This window comes from Daldinia vernicosa (assembly GCF_022497035.1).
Source record: "Daldinia vernicosa strain CBS 139.73 unplaced genomic scaffold F5Y00scaffold_11, whole genome shotgun sequence".
Classification (NCBI taxonomy): domain Eukaryota; kingdom Fungi; phylum Ascomycota; class Sordariomycetes; order Xylariales; family Hypoxylaceae; genus Daldinia; species Daldinia vernicosa.
Window position 1 is genome coordinate 382,966 of NW_025953927.1, and position 19,795 is coordinate 402,760.

Here is a 19,795-nt window from a genome sequence, read left to right on the forward strand (position 1 = left end):
GGTACGGGACTCGGTCTCAATTGCGTCATAGGTAGCAGGGGAAGGTGAATCCTATGTAAGCAAGTCTCACGAGCCGGAGAGGGGAGCCCTATCAAATCGCAATCCATGTAACCCATATATGCATTGGGCGCGTACCTATGCATAGTGTATGTGGCTGCATGTGTTTTGTTAATAGAAAATCGGAAACCACCATACTGCGGTGAAAATAGTGTAGGTACCTGGATTGAGATGAAATAACTTGTTGCGGGTGAAAGAAGCTTAACTTAGGAAAAGGCTACACAAGCTTAGAACTCCATGTGTAGAATAACCATACACTTGTACTGGAAGGGGAGATAAGATCAGTTAGTACTTATGTTCTGATGGTGTTCTCCCTTAAGATAATTAAACGGAAATGTCGGATAGGCGAGGCTCCAGCTCCAGCATGGTCGCTGGGCTTGTGGGTTGGATGGAAACTCGCGTCCCCAAATACATATGAATGGGTAAGCTATCCAAGATGACTACCTCCTAAGTCAGCAAAGTGCAAGACAAAAGGTGGAAAGATATGTGCGATGTGATGCATAAAGAGGGTGTCCGAGTGATTGAAAAGTTGGAAAACTGGGAAAGCTTAAGCAAGAAAAAAAAATTACAAATTTAGAAATTTCCCCGTTAGGTGTGTGTGGCTTTCAACACAAAGAGGTAACAGCCACATTCTTCCAGTACCTAAAGTACCTAAGTACCTAGGTACCTAACCTATGTACATACCTTCAATTCAAATTTATCTTTTACGTGTTTCGGCTTTTCACGCGGAGGCTTCACAAAAAATTCTCGGAAGGTTAAGAACAACAAGTCCGAGTTATTAACTAATATATTATACTTAATTACTTCTATACCCTATTAAAATAGAAGCACCATGATGATTACAGAATTATATCGTTTGTATAAGACATATTAGTGCATCTAGCCCCTCGACCCCTCCAAAGCATTTTTACCCTTAACGCCTACGAAGATCGAAGCGCAGCAACGTCTCCGTCTGCCATCGGCACGAATTAAGATGTAGCCGTCATCGCATATTCGAAACGACGAAGGATTCGTTTCGTAACTCCATTTCGCCCGCACAGCTTACAGCCAAGTGGTGCAGGCTCATAACCCATCCCTATTAACGGCGAATAAGACTGTTAGTCAATTGTCTTCTGTTAAACCGAACTAGCTATTCACTTTTGTAGAGTCAGTTCAATGGGTATCCAGCGTCTCTCAAACAATCTCGAAGTATTCTAATGCAATGGATATTCAAGGGTAAGAAAAGGGTTATCAACACTTACAAGAGAGACAAAGTCAGGTCACCGTGGATCCGGGCCTTTAATGTTATCTCTATTTCGAGGTTGATATCCAACCGCAACCTCAGTGGATTGTTTCCTCCGTCTTGATTATGAGATTGTGGCTGCATCTGTCGTTGGGGTTGGAGTTGGGGTTGGAGTTGGGGTTGGAGTTGGGGTTGGAGTTGGGGTTGGTACTGTGGTGGCGGTTGACGTTGCCTACGAGGTGCCATCTGTTTTTCGTGGTCATTTTCTATATTTTCATCCATCCACGCCGGTTGATTATGGCGGCGGCGGCGTCGTGATCGACCCGGCTTCTCTGACTCGACGCGGGCTGGTTTAGGTTGAGGTTGTTTCTTCTTTTCAGATTCGGCCGCGGATCGGGCCTGAGGGTTAGCCTCCTCACCCTTCTCGCTTTCGTCCTCGTTCACTTCGTCGCCGCGTTGTCTCGCTTTATTTTTGTCATGTTGGTCGCTATTTTGTTGCGATTGACCCTGAGTGTCATTCTGATCTTCCGTTGGTTGCTGTCCTTCGGCCTGCGAAGTTGGCTGCTCTTGTTGCTCCTGCTGTCCCTCGCTTTCTTTGCGGGGCTGTTGAGATGTAGTATCGTCGTTAGATGACCCCATGTTGTATTGATACACCAATAACTCTTCGATTTATTTTAAATATTATAAACGGTATCAGATAAACCTAGAATAAGCCAATACTTGGTGGTGATTCTGTATGTTTTATTTTCTGGATTCGAAATGGCACTTCAGAAAATACCTTGATCTATTCATCCATACACTGCGGTAAGGTCGGATAGCCGTGACGCAATGGGGGCACTTGACTGAGTCGTATATTTAGTATTGATGACCTGGTCCAACCGGCTTATGGCATTAACCCCTGTCCACTCTCTCCGTTTACCTAGGCACACTACCTATTGCCAATCAACACCCTTCCACACCAAAATCATATGCATTACACTACGGCACATACATACTATGTAGTAGAGTTTAGAGAAACTCCCTGCATTCGTGGCTGAGAATAGAGCTGGTATAAGAACAGGGTATGTGGCGTTGGCTCAATTTCATCATTTGAATACCTAATGTATGTACACTCCTGTACACTCCAAGGCCTGCACGAAGAGGCTTAAAACCTGTTTCGTCACTCCACATGCTTCAATGCTGCCAAAATTAGTCGCTACTCCGACAAGTATTACCTCCTTTTCTGTTAGAACACGAGGGATCTTCTAAGTGTTAGTGGAGTTCATCCGTTGTACTTCTTAATCAATTGGCCTTATGGCTCTTTCTACGCTCGGGTTACTCACGGTCGGCGCCATCCCAACAGTCATTGGTGTCGCAGAAGCAATTGACGCCCAGAAGAAGCAGAACCAACAAGCGAAGGAGAGAATAAAATTCAAATTAACGGCAAACTTCTCACACGACGACGTTGCGCCGCCTCAAGATGCTTCCGTAGTCTTCAAGGACAAGAAGGTAAGTTTAGTTGGGTGAATGTTGCTGCCAGAACCTATTTCGCTTCTTTAGCTCACCAACGGCCAATCCGTCTTCTAAACTCTCTGACAGCTCTATCTAAACCACCCGGCATGTCCAGTGGAGGGTTATCCGTTTAACGGCTTCTATTTTGGTTACCCCGGACTCGAAAATCACCAAGGCTTAGTAGCGCCCATAGCGGACGACCCGCCGATGCTCAACTGGATATACGCTGACAAGGACACGGGACTACTACGTCACGGGTCAAGATCGGAGACCGTTGGCCACATCGTTGGGCCTTGGAGTTGGACAGAAGATGAGGAGTGGTTAACACTCGAGAACGGACAGAATTTTGTAGCCGTTGAGAACGATGAAGGTTCGTGGAATATTCACTACGACAAGGAAGGAAATTTAGACGAGATATTGGACCGCGACGTAGTAGATATAAATTTGCATCGCGAGCTGCAGCTTGGAGTATCTAGTCGATATACGAGGGACTAGCATATAATTCGATAATAAAGTACATGTTCGGTACTCCTAGGTAAATACTTGTTTTTAGAGCTAACTACATAACCTTCACGTTATACCTACATAATACACCCTATCCGCACCCCCTGTCGGATGAGAGCTGGCGATCGACTAATACATACCCCTTAATCTGTGGCTTGACGTCAACATCCAAGCCACTCAGATGTTGCTACACCCCAACTATCCCCGTAAGTGTATCCAGAAAACAAGATAAGAAAACAAGATGATGCTGTAAAGATAGACCAGTAGATGTAAAACTTACAATTGCGCAAAATCAGGGTTTTGAATCGGACAATGCATACCGGGGCAAGTTTCCCGATCTAGACCACTGGTGACGTGTTATTTCTAAGTATGACATTCATGCGAAGACTCCCAAGGCCAAGACAACCTCTTCCTAGGTACATGTAGCTGTATCTTATGTAAATATACCTATCTTATGTGAATACTTGAACCCGAAAGATATAAACGTTGGCGATTTATTCCTCAATTTTCCCTTACGAAAGGCAATTTCTCAAATCTGTCTCCTTTGATCCAGTTACCTATATTTTCCATTCTCACAGCTTAGTCCGCTCAGATAATTCATAAGTATAATCGAAAATGTCGTCCCCCAGTCCCTCAGGATCCGGATCTAAGTCCCGCCAGGGCCGTCGCCGCAGCCGTAACCAATCCCGACGACAGGAGGCCACTGCACCACAGCCAGAACCGCAGAACCAGCGGTATTCGGAAGAGGACGAAAGCGCCGAAAACGCCGAAGCGGCACCTCAACCACAACGACGACGACGCCAGCGCAATCAGCAGACGCAGCAGCAACAGCAAAGTGGAGGGCCGCTCGGTGGCATTGGCGGAGGTGGTATTGGTGGCGTTGATCAACTGCTCCCCGTCAACAACGTCGGCGAAACCGCAAACAACCTGACGAACTCGGCGACTGGTACACTTGGCAACGTTGCTGGTGGTGCACTCAATCAGGGCGGCGGTGATGGCGGAGGTAAATCCGACACTCTACGTCTCAGGCTTGACCTCAATCTTGAGGTTGAGGTCACATTAAAAGCGAGGATCCACGGCGATCTAGAGTTAGCTTTGCTGTAAGTGACCCCTTTTCTTATTAAACCCTCCCAAATTTCTCTCAGCCATTTTCTATTAATCATCACTATCGATCGCATGCTTCTTCCTCCAATTTTCTAAATTACTTCTATCGCTGCTGTCAATACTGTAGTCGGCGTGCGCACCATTTCTTCCTGTTATATTTGACGTTCAGTTGTTCTGATGTACTTTCAAAGGGACACTGCTTGAACATGACGGAAAAAAGTTTTGAACATTGTATTTTGGTTGTTTGGATTTGGGAAGAAAAAAAAGACTGCCGCATACGAATAGAACGCCCGAGATGACTATATGTATACATATCTCCGATGATTTAAATGTCTCATGTATACCAATCATGGTTTTTGTCAACTACTGTTAGTAGAACTTGCTAATATTTCTAGTAATGGTTAAGAACAAATTGATGGTACTATTTACCATTTCACACTCTTGACATATAATCTATATGGACTTTCGACTCAATTAATGCTCGAACTGGCATGGTCTCATAAGGGGTTTCATCATTTATATCTTACAATACTGGATAGGACCCGCCTTCTTTCAATTAACTCTTTATTGATATACGCATACATGTATATAAGTGGCTACGCATGTAATTCAAGTTATATGGGACAATAACTACATAAATTAGCTATTTGACCCAGTTGTCCCCCTTGTTGCCTAAGCTATTCTCAGTCTTACACCACAGATGTGAAAAGTAGTTTAGCAATATCCTACTTTGAAAGGCATATCCTAGCGTGGGATATATCGTTCTGGTCAACCCTTACTTAGCTTCCCATACCTCATTATTCTGTATCAAATATACGGAGAGGGATCATATCAAACGTGGCGATGTATATGTCTGTCACTGCGATCCTACTGATTGCTACACCTTCTTAAAAGACACTAAGTGCTCTTCGGGCATGAACCCTACTAGATCGTCACTCTAGTTACCCGTAATATACGAGATCGTGTTACAAACTTGGTTTACTCACTCTACACGATATCACTAAACGGTAGCCGATAAGAGATTCCCTCTAGCCGAGGGCGATTTAAGGCCTATTTATAAGTTTATATAGTCGGCTAAATAATATGAATTCTAGGCCTGACCTCCCCCCACCCTCTCCCCGGAAATTCATCGCATAGGAACCGGCCTATATGGTAAGGCTACCCAATAGTAGGGTTAATATGGCAGATTTAGCCAAGAGATCTGGGGTAAGGCAGTTCGCTAGACATAAGAGGGTTTCGCTTGCGCCTATTTTAGGAAGGCAATATACTGCCACGCGCTTATCGGGCCGTACTCCATGCCCATGACCCAGAGTCAGTATACAGCTGCACGGTTCTGTCTGGGAACCTAGGGAGGCGAGTGCATATATGGCATACCTCTTCGGCCGGACATCCGAAACTCGACGCGCTTGCCCCAGCAATAAGTTACAATATAACGGCCTTTTGAGAGCCAAGCATTTTCCAATGTGACCAGGATGGTATATGAACTACTTGGTTCGACAATTTATCGCGACAAAGATTAAATCTTTGACGCGGTCACTTGGACAGTTAATTATTATTAGCGCCTCGCATTCGTCGCCGCAATATCTGATGACCTACGTGCGGGAAAATTTGGTGGTCACTCTCTTTGGATCCGTCGTACATCGGCAAATGCACCCATGAGCGTTAAAGACGTCGTTTCGGAGCGCTAATGGAAGCAGATAAGGAATAGCCTCATACGGCAAAGCTCAGCCATGCGTCCATACTGGGTCATTCCTATAGCCCTAGACAGCTAATACTGACCGCGGACCCTGTCTTCCTATATCTGAGAGTGGGTGTATAGTAAGTGCTATTCGTAGCTAACGTAATTATCAACTAGCCCTTCAGCCCAACATCAGAAGATCAGTACACTCGACGCGGCACCCGGCATCACCAAGTTAGAATGATGCATATTTCCTCGACGTGGGGTTGAAGGGACCGTAGCACACCATATTAATCCGGGCCTACACCACATCGATGGGCCGTGATGTTCTCACTATTCTTTTTCTTAACTACTATAGCTACCTAGGTACCTACCTAAATATTACTACATAAATATCCGCCTACCCCTTGTCTAAAGAGTTCCTTCGAGCAAGTCAGAAACCGCCAACACCCGGGGCCAATTATCTGAGTCTTAGTCGAGAATTTTGACTTGCCTTCCTCCAGACAGCCTGGAGAGTGAACGGTGCCACTTCGAAATGTATGGTAGTGAGTCAGTACCTTCCAGGTACAGGATACTCTTCACCAAAGCGATCACGCAGTTCCGAAGATATATCGTTCCATATTACGTTCGTTCATAATACTGCCAATAAAAGGGGCACTTAGTCAATAGCCTTGGCGGAAAACCCAAACTAAATTACTAATCCGTAAGTACCCAAACTCATATATACAAACATGCCCCCCATATCTACCCAACAGCTATTAGGATATCACATTCTTATTTCATAGTAGAAAAATATGGCTACGATCTATTCCTATCCATCCCCTGATGTGGCAGCTGCGATGGAAGCATCTGCTACCTGTCAAGTAAATATCATGGCCGGTATCATAGGCATCATGGGTCTCTGCTGGATCCTCCTAGCTGCTTTCTTCCTTTACAACTTCTATGGACCATTAAAAATCGTCAATACGGAGGATTCCATAGGCCTGCGTGTAGTTGATGATGGAAGTGAGAAGAGGTGGTGGATCGATGATTACGATGTTGTGTAGAGTGGGCATATGTGGAAGTTGAAGAAACAAGCCTTCTGTGTCTCCGGTTGCAACGGGGGACCAATATAGTCATTTAGGTTACAAATAGGAACATGATTCCGTAACTAAGGGCTATGGGTATAAACTTATATCTTGTGACGTGAATATAAAGGCTCAGTCTACTAAACTTCATGCAGGCCGCATCGCCAAGTCGATTCAACCTCTTGGCATATAGGTATTCACTTGCTCATCAAGGTAGTTGTGCGTATATATGAGGCAGCGCTGGAACGCTTTATCTACCCAAGGTATATGTCCCGCAGTTATTTTGAAGAACATAATATCTGTATTCATAATATAATATTCACTCCGTATTGATTTCTCGAGCGTATGCCAACAGCACGATACAGTCACTCAACGTAGCACTCCCATGATATACTTTAAAATAGCGCTATGTCGGCAGCGTCGTTTCCAACATCAGAAACAACGCAGACCTAAATAAACCATATCTCACTTAGAGCCTTGTGGTTTAGTATGTTAAACACAATCCGTGACTCTTTTCTTTTGCCTACCTGATATAGTACCCCACATATACGATGCCTGCTACACGGGCCTTTAGCCATAAACGTATTCTTGGAAACCCAAGGCTAAAGTGCCGGGATGGAAAAATTCGAGGGCTTGGGATTGGCTAGTTCGGACCTCGATCTCCCGAAGCTTGTTAATACAAATGAGGGATCTGCTCTATTGTAATTATGAAGTTAGGAACTAGGTCTGTGGAATTTGTATCTTTCATTTTCAGAACCGTCGCAACCATGTTTATTCGTCAAGCTCTTCGCTTTGCTTTATCAATTGGCGTTTTCCTTAATCTATCCCTAGCTAGTCCGCTTGATCTAGGTGAATTAGGTGTTCAAGCCGAACGCCGCGCAGACACGGGATTAGTTGGATACCTTGGGGCTATCTTCCTCGGGGCAGATCCTTACGTATACTTCTATCTTAGCAACGGCAATGATCCGCTATCCTTCAAAGCGTTGAACAAAGGCCAACCTATTTTACGGCCAACAAAGGGCACTGGTGGTGTTCGAGACCCGTATCTTGTCCAAGGCGGCGGTGCCGAAGCTGGCCGAAAATGGTACATTATTGGCACTGACCTCAATATTGGGAAGGTGATTACATTGTAAAAGTCCCATATGTCGTCTCTCGCTGACAGCATCATAGACAAATTGGGATGCATCCCAACGAACAGGCTCAAGGGGCATATTCGTTTGGGAGAGCACTGACCTTGTGAACTTTGGCAATGAGCGATTAGTCAATGTGGAAGACTCAACTGCCGGTATGGTGTGGGCTCCGGAAGCGATATGGGATGCTTCAAAAGGTTGATAATCCATTTAAAACATATATGTAGAATGATACTGATGGATGCAGGCCAATATTTAGTCCACTGGGCTTCGAAATTTGTAGGTCTTGTCGTGTAAAATCAGCGGAGGCTCTTATTAACGGATTGTAGTATTCCACGTCAGATAGCGGGCATACTGGTTCTCCATCCAATATCCGAATCAGATATGCTTACACAAGTGACTTCAAGACTTTTACGCAACCCCAAACGTACATTGATTATGCGCCGACCAACATCATCGACCTAGATATTGTACCACTGGATACGGAAGGAAAAAACTACTTGCGATTTATGAAAGATGAATCAGCTAAGACTGTGTTTTTGGAATATTCCACCACGGGGCTTTTTGGAAGCTGGACTAGAGCCGGAGGAAACAATGGTATCATCACATCTGGTGTCGAAGGCCCTGCCGCATACCGCGACAACAAGGACGACGCCAAGATCCACGTCCTCTTGGATTTCTACGGTGGCGATGGCTATCGACCGTATGAGAGCACAGACCCAAAGGGAAACAAATGGACGGCAAGCAGTCGATCCGGGTTTCCAAGCAATCTACGACATGGGAGTATCCTCCCTATTAACCAAACTCTATACGATGCGCTGAGCAATAAGTTCAGCTCGTAATAGATATAGATTTGGTTAGTAGCACACGTAGGCATTGATAGGTAGTTACCTCGCTACCGAATAGTATTTTGAAAAAAAAAAAGAAAAAAAAAGTCCATAAGAGGAGAATTCTTGGAGTTCATGTTGTAGTGTACGGTACCTTTACCCGGCCTTACCAACTAGGGTCAATGCGATAATCTGCCCACTGACCTCTATCCGCGTCTTTAAACATGTCTATATTCCCGTCGATGCCATTGTCCCCTACTTTCCAGACGCCAGACTCAACCAAATGTGTCCAGGCGTCGAATAGCATTTCTAACCTCTGTGCCCGCCACCACTCGCCACCAAACGGCTTAAAGCCGTGCTGGAACAGATCCGCTACACTTTTCTCTTCTACTAGGTTCATATCGCTCTTCCTTGCCCCGTGCTCTTCGCCAAGGGCACGAAGGGGAAATGGAAGCAAGAGCCTGAAGCCCTCTTCAGCATTGTCTCCGGAGAAACGTTCTACAGATTCTGAATAGAGTCCAGATAGGATCGACTGACCATCTGAAGGTATGTCCTTGCTAAATGCCCGACAGAATGGATTAAACGAGACGTAGGAATTGGCAGATATTAAACTCACAATCCGCTTCTCCGCCGATGCGAAGATAAGGACAGGCGGAATTATGGTGCCGTGCTTAGAGCTAATATTCATAACGGTATACCTCTGATTGGCTGCGAATATAGTTGGGTTGTGAGGAATAGCTAAACCTGGAGCAATTCGGTCGAATCGTGGTCGACGAACACCTGATAGGAATGAGCGAATGAAGCATGGATTCGGAACAGAGGCTTTATCTAGGTCGGTGTGACTGAACAATGGCTTGTTAGAAATGGGTAAGAGTTTGTCAGGTGAGATACGGGTTTCGATAGCTTTTACGAGTCGTTCGAATGAGGCAATTGCACTAACTACTTGCATGGGGCTATAAGAATGCCAGATCCAGGGGCCATGTTTCTCATTAGGTGCACTGTCTTGAGAAGCTGTGATCTTGCCTATTTGAACCATGTGCCACCAGTTGCTAAGTATCGTCTCAAGCGAATACCACAGATGACGATGTCTCTCAACTGGTCGGGTGAAGTCGATATCCTCAACTCCGAGAGCCATGGTAGCACAATGGAGTTGTTGATCGTATATTAGACCCATCGCGTGTCCTACTAAGCCCGGATTTGTGTTGTATAAAATGAGAAAACGTCCGGGCTCGCTCAATGCGTCGTGATGGAGAATATCGTCACTAGCAAACATAAACTCGGGCGGTGAGATGCCTTCAACCCAGAAGAAAAAGGGTGGCAGCTCATCAGCTAGTATGATGGATTCTAAGAAAGCCACGAGAGCAGGATCAAGTCGCCTCCTGATTTCATTTGCTTGTTCCCCATAGTGATGGAAGAACGAATGTCGTTCCAAGTCGTTTATTTCACGCCCTTCCGCTGCCCAAGCGTATTCGACCAATTTGTTATGTAGTGCCGCGCATCTTGCATAGTCCAGAGTGTTATCAGTGCGTGCTGGACGAGTGGGCGTAACTAAGAGATCGTGTAGGCTTATTTCCTCGTTAATAATATTTGTGCACGCGTATTTCGTATACATCGGATGTCTAATGAAGGCGATGGTGATTGATATTATGACGACCAGTAAGAAGATGTTCGGGTTAAAGTATCTGACGATAAAGGTCGAAGTCATGATTAAAACAATACTGATTTAGGTATCATATCAACATACCTAAGGCATGGGCCGTTCACCGTGCGCCAGTGGGTTATTTCCAGCAACCTGACATCCTAGGTAGGTACCTAGGCTGTAAGTTTAAGTTGGTGCCCAGATGATCGATTTTATCTCTTCGGAGTTAGAAATCCAGTCATAAGTGCAGCTTTAAGAAATTTCTAATTGTCATAGGCGGTGACAAACAAGTCACAAGTCACAAAGTCAAGCCTCGAGCTAGAAATTCCGAATTTAGTAGCCCCCACATCAATAAGGAGGCATGTACGTACCTTAGGACTTGAATCAACTAAACTTAAGCGAGACTAGCTCAGTTTCAAGCGGCTTGGCAATTCTTTCCCATGTTCACCTTAACTTTTACATACGCCAATCTCCCAATCCCATGTGCAGAAAAGTCCATCCCGCCCTACAAAGGCCATTGCTTATCAACAATTCCTATCGCGAATCGCGATCAAGTCATAAGCACCAATGACCGGCTCCCTCGGCCGATTGTGCTTGACTGCGGTGGTCCGACTGGATGCCGAGTCTTCCGGTAGGAACCGTCACGGCAATCACATGAACGACAATACAATATGAATGTAGAAAATGTTTACAGAATGTCTAATAAGAACGTCGAGAATGTTAGAGTGCCCCAGCCGGTCCCCCGGTGATAAAGGGGGTGGAATCTCCTTGGACCCTTGGACCCTGAAGACACCCCCGGCTTTCTTTTTTTTTTTTTTTTATTAATCCGCCGCCACCCAAAGAATAAGACGGAAAGGGAGAAGAAAAAAAGCTTATTATTAAATAGTCGAACGGAAAGTGGCCCCGCTAACATTTCTATTATTATTATTATTATTATTATTGTTGTTGTTGTTGTTAACGTTCAGCCTCCTTTTACTTTCCTTTCTATTCCCTCACTTTGTGTCAGCATTTGGCAGAAAGCTTCGTCCTCATCATTACTTTCCTCCTACATAAGCTATCAACATGATATGACGCTTCGGGTAGCTAGTCTTCTTTTTCTATCTATACCGCCCCTTTCCTACCTCATTGTTCCTCCCTACCGCCTTGCCAAACGTCAATTATGCCGTGGGCGACAAATCCTCTCTTCAAGCAGACGGCGGAGCTCCCAGCTGATGTCGAAGCTGCCGCTGCTAACTCCAGTCCTGATCCTGACACCGATACTGAACCCGATCTAAGACCGCAACAGGATGTCGCGGGAAGTGTAGATGATGGATTTAAAGAGCCGACGGAAAAGTTCACTGCTCATCAGATCTTCTACATTTTCATTCTTGATGGACTAGGTGCCATGATTCTCTCCGGTGGTATCAACTTTGCAATTGCATATGGTATAGTTATTTATTTCATTTCAATTATCTCTTGATTCTTAACTTTCAAATCCCTAACAGAACGGTAGCCATGTATGCAACCCAAGATATCGTAACAAGACCTATTCGGTTGTGGTTGTTTCCGAATACTCTTGCTGGAGATGCGGCAGTCACCGTTATCATTCAGTGTCTCATTACATGGCACATAGAACTCTTCCTCGTAAACCGAGATCTAAGAAAAGGTGGCGTGCATCCGATCGGGTTTATCCCTGAACCCAAAAACCGGTTCATTCGGTGGTTTATGTTCTTAGACCGTCCCAAAGAGACGCACGAAGTTAGGAGCATTGTGCATTGGTTGAGTTTCTTCCGTTCTCAGATCCTCCGGGCTCTGCTGATCGCTGTGGCCTTCTTCCCCGTGATATGGGGGCCTAGCATCGGCTTTCTCGTTTTGGCGGGTAAATGGGAGGGCAATGATTGGTACTACGACAAAGTGTGGGCACCGCAGGTCTTTAAGCTCATTCAGGGAGGCGTGCTGGGGCTGCTGACCACACCGCCTATGGTGATATTCTGGCTTACGAGGTGTGGATGGGCGTTGAAGAATAATGAAGAGCGTTATGGCGAACGGTGAGCTTGGCAGGCGGTGTTTACGTCGCTTCAGAGGTAGGTATATACTAATAATGCATTATGGGATTCCTGATAGTGGATCCTATTCAGGTATGTTCTCGCATGAGAGTTCAAGTCCGGCTTCTAGCAACGGCCAAACAAGCAGGGCAACAGACGATTCCAATTTTAGGTCGTGTGCGCACTTAGTCGCACGCTGATTTCCCGCAGCCCTCGGCAAGGGCACAAGGTAACTGATCGATATTAAGTGTTCTTCTATGACTAATCTCCTCACTTGATCACCCGGTCACAGGTTTCCGGGTGTCATATACCTGTTATGGATAGCTACTCCTGTCAAGGCCATGAAGATGCATCAGTACACCGTAGCTCTAGCTATGAATTTCATCACATAATCATAGTTTTGATTAACATTTCACCTGACATAAAACGCTAAAACTTATAGCGAAACTCATCTCCAACTTTCCTCCAACCAGTATGATCTTGATGCATTAGCCTATATTCGTATTAGAAACATTTAAGCGCTATTCTACCTTCATAGACGACCGGCTCTCATACTCTGATAATGCAAGTGAAAGGACCAGTGTGCAAAGCTTAAGTTGGAGTGGGCACCGGCACTACCGATTCAATGAAGCCAGTAAGCGGTATACCGCTTCCGGTTGGAATAGGATGACTCAGTGTCACAGTCTCAATCCCGGAGATAAGAGTCGGGCCCGGAATCCTGTATGTCGACAGGCCATCATATATATACAGATGCATGCTAGGATCGTCCGGGTCATAGAGCTTCTCGCCGAGAATACTAGAAGGCAGTTCGGTACCGTCGCTAGTAATCTGCAAATTGATACACTGAGGATAGTTCTGCGCGCCGATTTCGCGCGATGCATTATGCAGTGAGATAATTTCAGTTCGCATGATATAAAAGCCGCAGAAACGGGAGCATGGTCCTTTGCGTTCTTAGCCCCCCTATGGCATATAATTTCTTCTGTTCAATATCCAGTCTAGTTCACATAACCTTGGTCAAGGGCAGTTGTCGACCAGCCAATAGCAAACGGATGACTACCCGGCTCCGTAGGGCGGAAGCCATCATATGAGAGACGGTTGATATCGATATTGGATACGAACCTATGCGCCAAGACTGAGAACCGGCCTGTAACGGCTGCGAACAAAATAACCTGAAGAAAAAGCATTCTGCCAAAGTCATATATGATCCAATCAAGGGTTAGTGCTTCATGAGAACATGATTAGTAAATATAGGTAGAGATGGGTAGTCTATCCTAGGTTTATACCTAGCTAAAGATCCGACAACCGGGTTACAATTCAGCATAGGTAGAGACTAGCCAAGACAACCAGAATAAATTACACTATGTAGGAACAGTTGAGAAGTATATAAATAATACAATTCAAATAGCAGCAGCAATAATTCTGCCTAATATCTACGCTAGTTCGGGTATCTATAGCGGTCCTTCTCTTATCCCTGCCCCGCGCGGGAGAAAGTTTTAAAGACAGAATACCGCGCATAGAAATGATGCGTTAACCTAGTGAAAATATAACAGGTAGGCTTCGTGAGCTCACCATACCGTAACATAGAATAATGAGCTAGGTACCTAGGTAGTTTCTACATGATAGTAAGGCAAGAAACCATACACAATATGGTCGGCAATGGATACCAAATAAATGATATTCTAAGTGCCTAACTGAGAACTGATGGCGCGTTGGACATATGTAGGTACATACATTTAGTGTACCAAACGGAACGCGGGGGGGAAATGCTCAGGTACGAAATACCTAGGTAATTCGGCATTAGGACTCCCGTAGCCAATCACGGCAATGATCAACATTTAGCTTGCATCGAATGAGGCGCTATCCGCAGATCATCCAGGGACCTGGAAGAGAGCCAAGAGCCCTAAAACGAGCGGGGCATATGTATTCCACACTCCTAGACTCCTTACGCCCTCACTCTGCCACTCTGCCTGTGCACTTGGTCTGTGTATATATTTACGTCATTTGTTGACTTTTGATGCTAACTATCACCCATCGTCGTTCAAGAGTAACGTCAGTTGTGACATCAATCGAGAACATGCGAGAACCACTATTAAACATCTGATACAACTCCACATCCCTACCTAGGGACCTACCTACCTATGTATTAATACTAATCACGGACGGCAGGACCAACGTCTCGATTCCCTTATCAAAAAGAACACTTACATTTTCCTTAGTTAATCCAAGGCTAAATATTCGTATTAGGCACTTAATCATTATCAGCAACTAAGGGCTTTTCAATAATGACTCCCCTGGGCCACTCCGACGGCAACACGCAAAAGGCCAACCAGGCTTCTATAACAGAAGTAAGTATCATATGTACTTCTAAATGCATTTGCGCTAACGGTCACGTTTAACCAAAAGTCCCCATATCTACAAGGCGACGAGAATAGCTATAACAGACCCGCCGCTCATAATATTGAACCAAGCACTGCTGTATCAAGGAAGCGTAAGTCGGATGCAGTAGAAGACCGTCAAAATATATCTGAAGTGGACGATAATGATCCTCGCCTTTATGTGGTAGACGAGACGTGCAACGGGATCCGCCGGAAGATCAAAGACTTCATTCAAGGTGGAAATATGAAAGTTGGAGAATTCCAGAAAGCCATAGGGGTATCTTCGGGCGCATATCAGCGGTTCATGAATCAGAGCGGAACCTACAAAGGCAAGGACTGCGATACATACCCTAAAGCCTTTGCGTTTTTCAAGAAGCGCGAGCTGCAAGGTCTCAAAGCAGCTCCGCCTAAGAGACCTAGGAAAAGCGAGAGTGAAGCTCTTGATGTCAGCAATATAAAGCTTGACGGCGAGGACACGCAGAGTGTACCAGTATATGACACATGTGACGAGGTCCGCAAGAAGATCCGGGCTTTTCTACGCAAGCCTGACATTAGCCAGAGCGCCTTCTGCCGCGCTATAGCGGAGAGTTTCCCGTCAGGGAAACGGATTCAACCCAGGCAGCTTAACTGTTTCCTAGATAAGAAGGGACCCATGTCTGGGAATACCAGTTCTGTATTTTACGGCGCCTACGTGTTCTTCGAAAAGCTACGCATGAAAGAGGGTAGGCCCAAGTCGGAGATGAGGCAGGAGATGGAGAAAATCCACCCCAATGGAGTGAATACCACCGATCTTCAGCTGTGGTGGACATGTTGGAAGGATGAGCGTCCGGTTTTTGATGCCTATGGACGTATCCACTTCGTCAACCCCCGATCCGCGTATATTCCTTCAAGTACAATATGATCAGGAATTACGTGTACGGTTGCTAGCTAGAAGAGCGAATAGTTATCTGAAGTATCAACCTCCATGTGCGTTTGTTAACCTAGTAGCCTTGCAAGCTTTACTGGGTAGATGAATAGATCGATATAGACCTATTATAGGGCATTGCTACCTCGATCATTCGCCAGCCAGAATGCCTTACTCTGACGGGACGACGTGATGATCAATCCCATTGTCGCATGAACGCGACGGCATAACACCTAAATGACAGCACCCAAGATTTCAACGACGATTCCGATTGGAGTTTTCGAACAGCAGACTTTACCCACCATTGTACATGATAAGGGACTTGCCATAACCAATCGCTTGCCTGTGTAAATGGGGCTAGGTTTCATTCGGACGATGTATATAGATTTGTGCAAATTGAAATCAAGGCGGCTAAACTTATACGTACCAGGACCGAATCTTGGTTTTGGGTGTTTCCCCGCGTTAATATAGAAACAATGGCCTATCCCTCCGCGCACTATAAATATATGTTCGCTTCTTATCCCATGAGGTTCAGGAATATACCATGTTTGGAACTGGCATACCCACTACTACGAAAATGCGTTTCTTGCTATTTCTTTCTGCTGGCGTCTTAGCGCCCACTATTAGCAGCGCTGCTCCAGTTGCGCACGGCGATGCTCTCATCAAGAGAGAAAACTTGTGCAATTTGAACGCTCCCCCTGCTCTCTGCCAACCGGATCCCTCTGTTACCGTGGAAGAGACAGCACAGAGAGCTTATGATTTCTATCGTGCATTCGTAGTTGATGGAGATCCCAGAAAGATGTTTTCCTTAATAGATTCAACTTATAAAGTTAGTTGCTATTTTAACTCAAACCATTTATCATATATTAGTAGCATTGGTACTAATTATCGAATGTCCTATCACAGCAACACCATCCAGGATACGCGTCTGGACCCAACAATATCTGGGGTATTTTCTGCAGCGGAAATAAACTTGGAAGCGAAACAAATACGAAGTGGTGCTTTGATGCCAGTACAAACATGTCATACGCCCAATATTCGACTACGGACAGATGGCTCTGGCTTGATGGATGTGTTCACGAACACGTAAGTTGTTACGAGTTACTTACAAGCAAGCGTACATTGACCTAGCAATCTATTCTAGTGGGACCAAGGCGAGAGCATCCCGACGGATAAGTGCTATCAGTTGACCCCAGAAGGCACATCTTAGCGGCGTTATGTGTGGAGTTGTTGGTAAGAGGAAACTCCAAGGGAGGATCTTGATAGTAGTTTAGAACACTACCTACGTATATGAGCTTGCGATGAAGAATATTCAGTACTTCTTCCCCCCTCGATACGATACTGGCATTCATTAGGTATCTAAGGTAGTTTATCAAGACATCGAAGCCGTCAGAACAAACAGCTATATTATCCAATGCTTGAACAGCACTACAATGCGCCCTGTTTCCTTTCCGATGTACCCAATACGAGCGCTTTATTCTCACTATATTAGGTGCCTAGGTAGTTACATAAAAGAAAATCTTCTATGAAACCAACCCCATCAGCTCCTTTTCTGAGATGGCTCTTCTGCAAGATGATATCCTAGGGCACGATACGCTCTATTTTAGAGGGATGGAAACCCCTCAACCTGCTTGATTCCTTCAACACCCTTAAGCCATCCCACGCGGCTCTCAACAAAATATTCTACCGTGGGTCGCATCTTAGTCTCGTGTAAGTGAAAATCGTCGATGGTGCCCAGGCGCAAGATGCTCATGCCTGGGAAGGCTTCTCCGACGCGGTACATAAGCGTACCGCACGTAGAGCAGAAGTAGTTGGCCATGCCTTTGCCTGAAGCGACAGTTTGAGCTTGGGGGCCAAATTTCGTAAGGTTATCACGCCCACGGAGATGTTTTAAGTGTGTGTCCAGAACGGTGAAGTTGGTGGCGAACATAGATGCCGTGATTTTATGACAGTCACTGCAATTACATACAAATGTACCGATGTAACCTGGACCCTGAGTTGGCTACGGATTCAGTAGTATCAGTAAGGAGACACGAAAAAGCTATAACTTAGGGAAGCAACTTACAAATGCAAGCTGTACTGCACCACAGAAGCATGTTGCCGTTGCTTCGTCTTCCTTAGACCAGCCGTCGTTAGCGAGGCCAGCTAGGGCAAAGAATGGTTTGGATATGTCGGTAGTAGTGGCCATTTTGATTTCAAAGCTGAGAAGATAGACTATAAGGTCTTATTGGATTTCCGAAGAGTGCGAAGCAAGCTGGCTTGGAAGATGATTCTGAGAACTTGAGGTCTTCCAGGGCTGCTTTTATACTCACTCTTACTATATGAAGCGAGTTGAGGCTATGATAAGAATATAAAGTCCTGGGTGATTATTAAGCCCTGAATAGTATGATGTAATTTGTAATGCCTAACTACTCCCTATTCATCATTATCTTATAGAAAATATTTGATCTAGCTAATAGGTATGCCATCTTGACGTTTTCTCACGCCGTTACATCGACCGGTGACGCCGGCGTATATTTCGGCCACGTAATACTTGGTACCGCAGAAGTAATATTACTACCCGCACTACCGCGCTCAAGCTGGTAACCAAGCGCTTGACCCAACCTAGTCCGCTAATGTGCGTATCATCAATTACCTTGGTACGTCAGTGGAACGTACGACAACAAATATAGGTAACATAGGCCTATCGACGCTTGGGTATATCTAAGTGCCTGGCGTAAAGAGACCCCAAATCCCTTAAAGCTTCTTTTCGAATACAATACAGAGAAGCTAACTGTCCTAGTAGAATGAGAGTCCTGCGATAACTTTCTTGTGCGATGATCGCATCGATCTCATTGGCTGGCCACTCCCATTTCGGAAGGTGGGGAAGTATTTGGTTGATTAGGAGCCGAAAATTATTTAACGCGGATGGTTTAATTGACATTTCTCTTTCTTTAAAGAGAAGTCTTTTTTAAAGATAAGTCCTTCATCTCACGTATTCTTACACTCTACAACGGGATGCTTCTCACACTAATAAGGGAGCAATTACTTTATCTACTCCTTTATCGAGCTATCTACTAACACCATCATCCCTCCAAGAGATTTGATCAGGGAACTGAAATCCACTTTATTAAACTGAACCTCGCTACCGAGATTTCTTCCAGATCTGGTTCCGCCAATGGCTCGATCGGGATCTGTTTTAATGGAGATTTAATATAAATGCTATCTTCCGATACGCTAATACCTATCTTACAGATGGATAAGCACTAGTTTTCGGCCTCCTGCTTGGATCTCTATGCAAGAGATCTCTGCAAATATGTAGATAAGATAGGTCGGCCGAAGCCTCTTTGGCGCTCTTCTCATTGATGGGGCGTCAGTGGGCCTTCATGAATCTAGGTAGTTTACTGAAAGGCTAACTACGTAGATTCAAGATCGAATATGAAGTAAGCCTATGTCCATTTTAAAATTAATATCGCTTACCTCCAGAAGCTTCTAATAAATATTATTCGTACTGTATTATCTTATTCGGAAGGCCTTGACTTCGGCCAACAGTCCAGCATCCGTAGGTGCCTCGCTGAAATTTCAAGTAAACCCCGCACCATTGTTTCTCACTTGATATCCAGGTAGGTTAGGCCGTTGCCTCCCGTGTTCGCCATAGGAGAGCCTATCTTAGAGGGACGGAACGCTGTTATTCGTGGATACGTATGACTCATCTTGTCTCCCGGTCCGGTATCTGGTTAAGCGTAGTATATGACCCCGGATATTCCGTCATTCGTCATTCCTTCTATTTATTC

The 19,795-nt window shown here is 45.1% G+C and overlaps 10 protein-coding genes across 10 annotated transcripts; 6 read left to right on the top strand and 4 right to left on the bottom strand.

Moving 5' to 3' along the window:
* Window positions 1–1,085: 1,085 nt before the first annotated feature.
* On the bottom strand, window positions 1,086–2,170 carry F5Y00DRAFT_16925 (uncharacterized protein). Its single transcript, XM_048004835.1, has one exon. It carries the CDS (start codon window positions 1,916–1,918, stop codon window positions 1,295–1,297), a length of 624 nt encoding a protein of 207 aa, XP_047867129.1. The 5' UTR covers window positions 1,919–2,170; the 3' UTR covers window positions 1,086–1,294.
* On the top strand, window positions 2,088–3,355 carry F5Y00DRAFT_230566 (uncharacterized protein). The gene is made up of 2 exons (XM_048006923.1): window positions 2,088–2,767; window positions 2,858–3,355. Exons 1-2 carry the CDS (start codon window positions 2,573–2,575, stop codon window positions 3,263–3,265), a joined length of 603 nt encoding a protein of 200 aa, XP_047867130.1. The 5' UTR covers window positions 2,088–2,572; the 3' UTR covers window positions 3,266–3,355.
* A 262-nt stretch (window positions 3,356–3,617) lies between these two features.
* Window positions 3,618–4,762, top strand: F5Y00DRAFT_16967 (uncharacterized protein). Its single transcript, XM_048004841.1, has 2 exons — window positions 3,618–4,374; window positions 4,570–4,762. The coding sequence occupies exons 1-2, from the start codon at window positions 3,890–3,892 to the stop codon at window positions 4,580–4,582; spliced, it is 498 nt and encodes a 165-aa protein (XP_047867131.1). The 5' UTR covers window positions 3,618–3,889; the 3' UTR covers window positions 4,583–4,762.
* Window positions 4,763–7,859: 3,097 nt separating this feature from the next.
* On the top strand, window positions 7,860–9,127 carry F5Y00DRAFT_230570 (glycoside hydrolase family 43 protein). Its single transcript, XM_048006924.1, has 4 exons — window positions 7,860–8,241; window positions 8,294–8,450; window positions 8,501–8,532; window positions 8,583–9,127. Exons 1-4 carry the CDS (start codon window positions 7,891–7,893, stop codon window positions 9,093–9,095), a joined length of 1,053 nt encoding a protein of 350 aa, XP_047867132.1. The 5' UTR covers window positions 7,860–7,890; the 3' UTR covers window positions 9,096–9,127.
* An 8-nt stretch (window positions 9,128–9,135) lies between these two features.
* Window positions 9,136–11,039, bottom strand: F5Y00DRAFT_16984 (uncharacterized protein). Its single transcript, XM_048004844.1, has one exon. It carries the CDS (start codon window positions 10,783–10,785, stop codon window positions 9,247–9,249), a length of 1,539 nt encoding a protein of 512 aa, XP_047867133.1. The 5' UTR covers window positions 10,786–11,039; the 3' UTR covers window positions 9,136–9,246.
* A 413-nt stretch (window positions 11,040–11,452) lies between these two features.
* F5Y00DRAFT_230575 (uncharacterized protein) lies at window positions 11,453–13,470 on the top strand. Its single transcript, XM_048006925.1, has 3 exons — window positions 11,453–12,142; window positions 12,211–13,236; window positions 13,299–13,470. Exons 1-2 carry the CDS (start codon window positions 11,879–11,881, stop codon window positions 12,748–12,750), a joined length of 804 nt encoding a protein of 267 aa, XP_047867134.1. The 5' UTR covers window positions 11,453–11,878; the 3' UTR covers window positions 12,751–13,236; window positions 13,299–13,470.
* F5Y00DRAFT_259743 (glycosyl hydrolase family 61-domain-containing protein) lies at window positions 13,335–13,652 on the bottom strand (the record flags this gene model as incomplete). Its single annotated transcript, XM_048010924.1, has 1 exon — window positions 13,335–13,652. One exon carries the CDS (start codon window positions 13,650–13,652, stop codon window positions 13,335–13,337), a length of 318 nt encoding a protein of 105 aa, XP_047867135.1.
* Window positions 13,653–14,604: 952 nt separating this feature from the next.
* Window positions 14,605–16,434, top strand: F5Y00DRAFT_230576 (uncharacterized protein). The gene is made up of 3 exons (XM_048006926.1): window positions 14,605–14,883; window positions 14,988–15,088; window positions 15,147–16,434. The coding sequence occupies exons 2-3, from the start codon at window positions 15,026–15,028 to the stop codon at window positions 16,017–16,019; spliced, it is 936 nt and encodes a 311-aa protein (XP_047867136.1). The 5' UTR covers window positions 14,605–14,883; window positions 14,988–15,025; the 3' UTR covers window positions 16,020–16,434.
* Window positions 16,435–16,599: 165 nt separating this feature from the next.
* Window positions 16,600–17,232, top strand: F5Y00DRAFT_259745 (uncharacterized protein; the record flags this gene model as incomplete). Its single annotated transcript, XM_048010925.1, has 3 exons — window positions 16,600–16,851; window positions 16,929–17,108; window positions 17,167–17,232. 3 exons carry the CDS (start codon window positions 16,600–16,602, stop codon window positions 17,230–17,232), a joined length of 498 nt encoding a protein of 165 aa, XP_047867137.1.
* A 327-nt stretch (window positions 17,233–17,559) lies between these two features.
* Window positions 17,560–18,308, bottom strand: F5Y00DRAFT_267902 (Mss4-like protein). Its single transcript, XM_048012152.1, has 2 exons — window positions 18,088–18,308; window positions 17,560–18,024 (listed from the first exon to the last, which is right to left on the bottom strand). Exons 1-2 carry the CDS (start codon window positions 18,208–18,210, stop codon window positions 17,626–17,628), a joined length of 522 nt encoding a protein of 173 aa, XP_047867138.1. The 5' UTR covers window positions 18,211–18,308; the 3' UTR covers window positions 17,560–17,625.
* Between the last annotated feature and the right edge of the window lie 1,487 nt (window positions 18,309–19,795).

What these genes read in the sequence shown, in the direction of transcription:
- F5Y00DRAFT_267902 (XM_048012152.1), bottom strand. Translation starts at nt 18,210, where the DNA reads ATGGCCACTACTACCGACATATCCAAACCATTCTTTGCCCTAGCTGGC. An exon ending in GTGCAGTACAGCTTGCATTT is followed by an intron (nt 18,025 to 18,087) that starts GTAAGTTGCTTC and finishes CTGAATCCGTAG; the next exon opens with CCAACTCAGGGTCCAGGTTA.
- F5Y00DRAFT_16967 (XM_048004841.1), top strand. Translation starts at nt 3,890, where the DNA reads ATGTCGTCCCCCAGTCCCTCAGGATCCGGATCTAAGTCCCGCCAGGGC.
- F5Y00DRAFT_16984 (XM_048004844.1), bottom strand. Translation starts at nt 10,785, where the DNA reads ATGACTTCGACCTTTATCGTCAGATACTTTAACCCGAACATCTTCTTA.
- F5Y00DRAFT_16925 (XM_048004835.1), bottom strand. Translation starts at nt 1,918, where the DNA reads ATGGGGTCATCTAACGACGATACTACATCTCAACAGCCCCGCAAAGAA.
- F5Y00DRAFT_230576 (XM_048006926.1), top strand. Translation starts at nt 15,026, where the DNA reads ATGACTCCCCTGGGCCACTCCGACGGCAACACGCAAAAGGCCAACCAG. An exon ending in ACCAGGCTTCTATAACAGAA is followed by an intron (nt 15,089 to 15,146) that starts GTAAGTATCATA and finishes TTTAACCAAAAG; the next exon opens with TCCCCATATCTACAAGGCGA.
- F5Y00DRAFT_230575 (XM_048006925.1), top strand. Translation starts at nt 11,879, where the DNA reads ATGCCGTGGGCGACAAATCCTCTCTTCAAGCAGACGGCGGAGCTCCCA. An exon ending in TCAACTTTGCAATTGCATAT is followed by an intron (nt 12,143 to 12,210) that starts GGTATAGTTATT and finishes AACAGAACGGTA; the next exon opens with GCCATGTATGCAACCCAAGA.
- F5Y00DRAFT_230566 (XM_048006923.1), top strand. Translation starts at nt 2,573, where the DNA reads ATGGCTCTTTCTACGCTCGGGTTACTCACGGTCGGCGCCATCCCAACA. An exon ending in TAGTCTTCAAGGACAAGAAG is followed by an intron (nt 2,768 to 2,857) that starts GTAAGTTTAGTT and finishes ACTCTCTGACAG; the next exon opens with CTCTATCTAAACCACCCGGC.
- F5Y00DRAFT_230570 (XM_048006924.1), top strand. Translation starts at nt 7,891, where the DNA reads ATGTTTATTCGTCAAGCTCTTCGCTTTGCTTTATCAATTGGCGTTTTC. An exon ending in GATATGGGATGCTTCAAAAG is followed by an intron (nt 8,451 to 8,500) that starts GTTGATAATCCA and finishes TGATGGATGCAG; the next exon opens with GCCAATATTTAGTCCACTGG. An exon ending in TCCACTGGGCTTCGAAATTT is followed by an intron (nt 8,533 to 8,582) that starts GTAGGTCTTGTC and finishes AACGGATTGTAG; the next exon opens with TATTCCACGTCAGATAGCGG.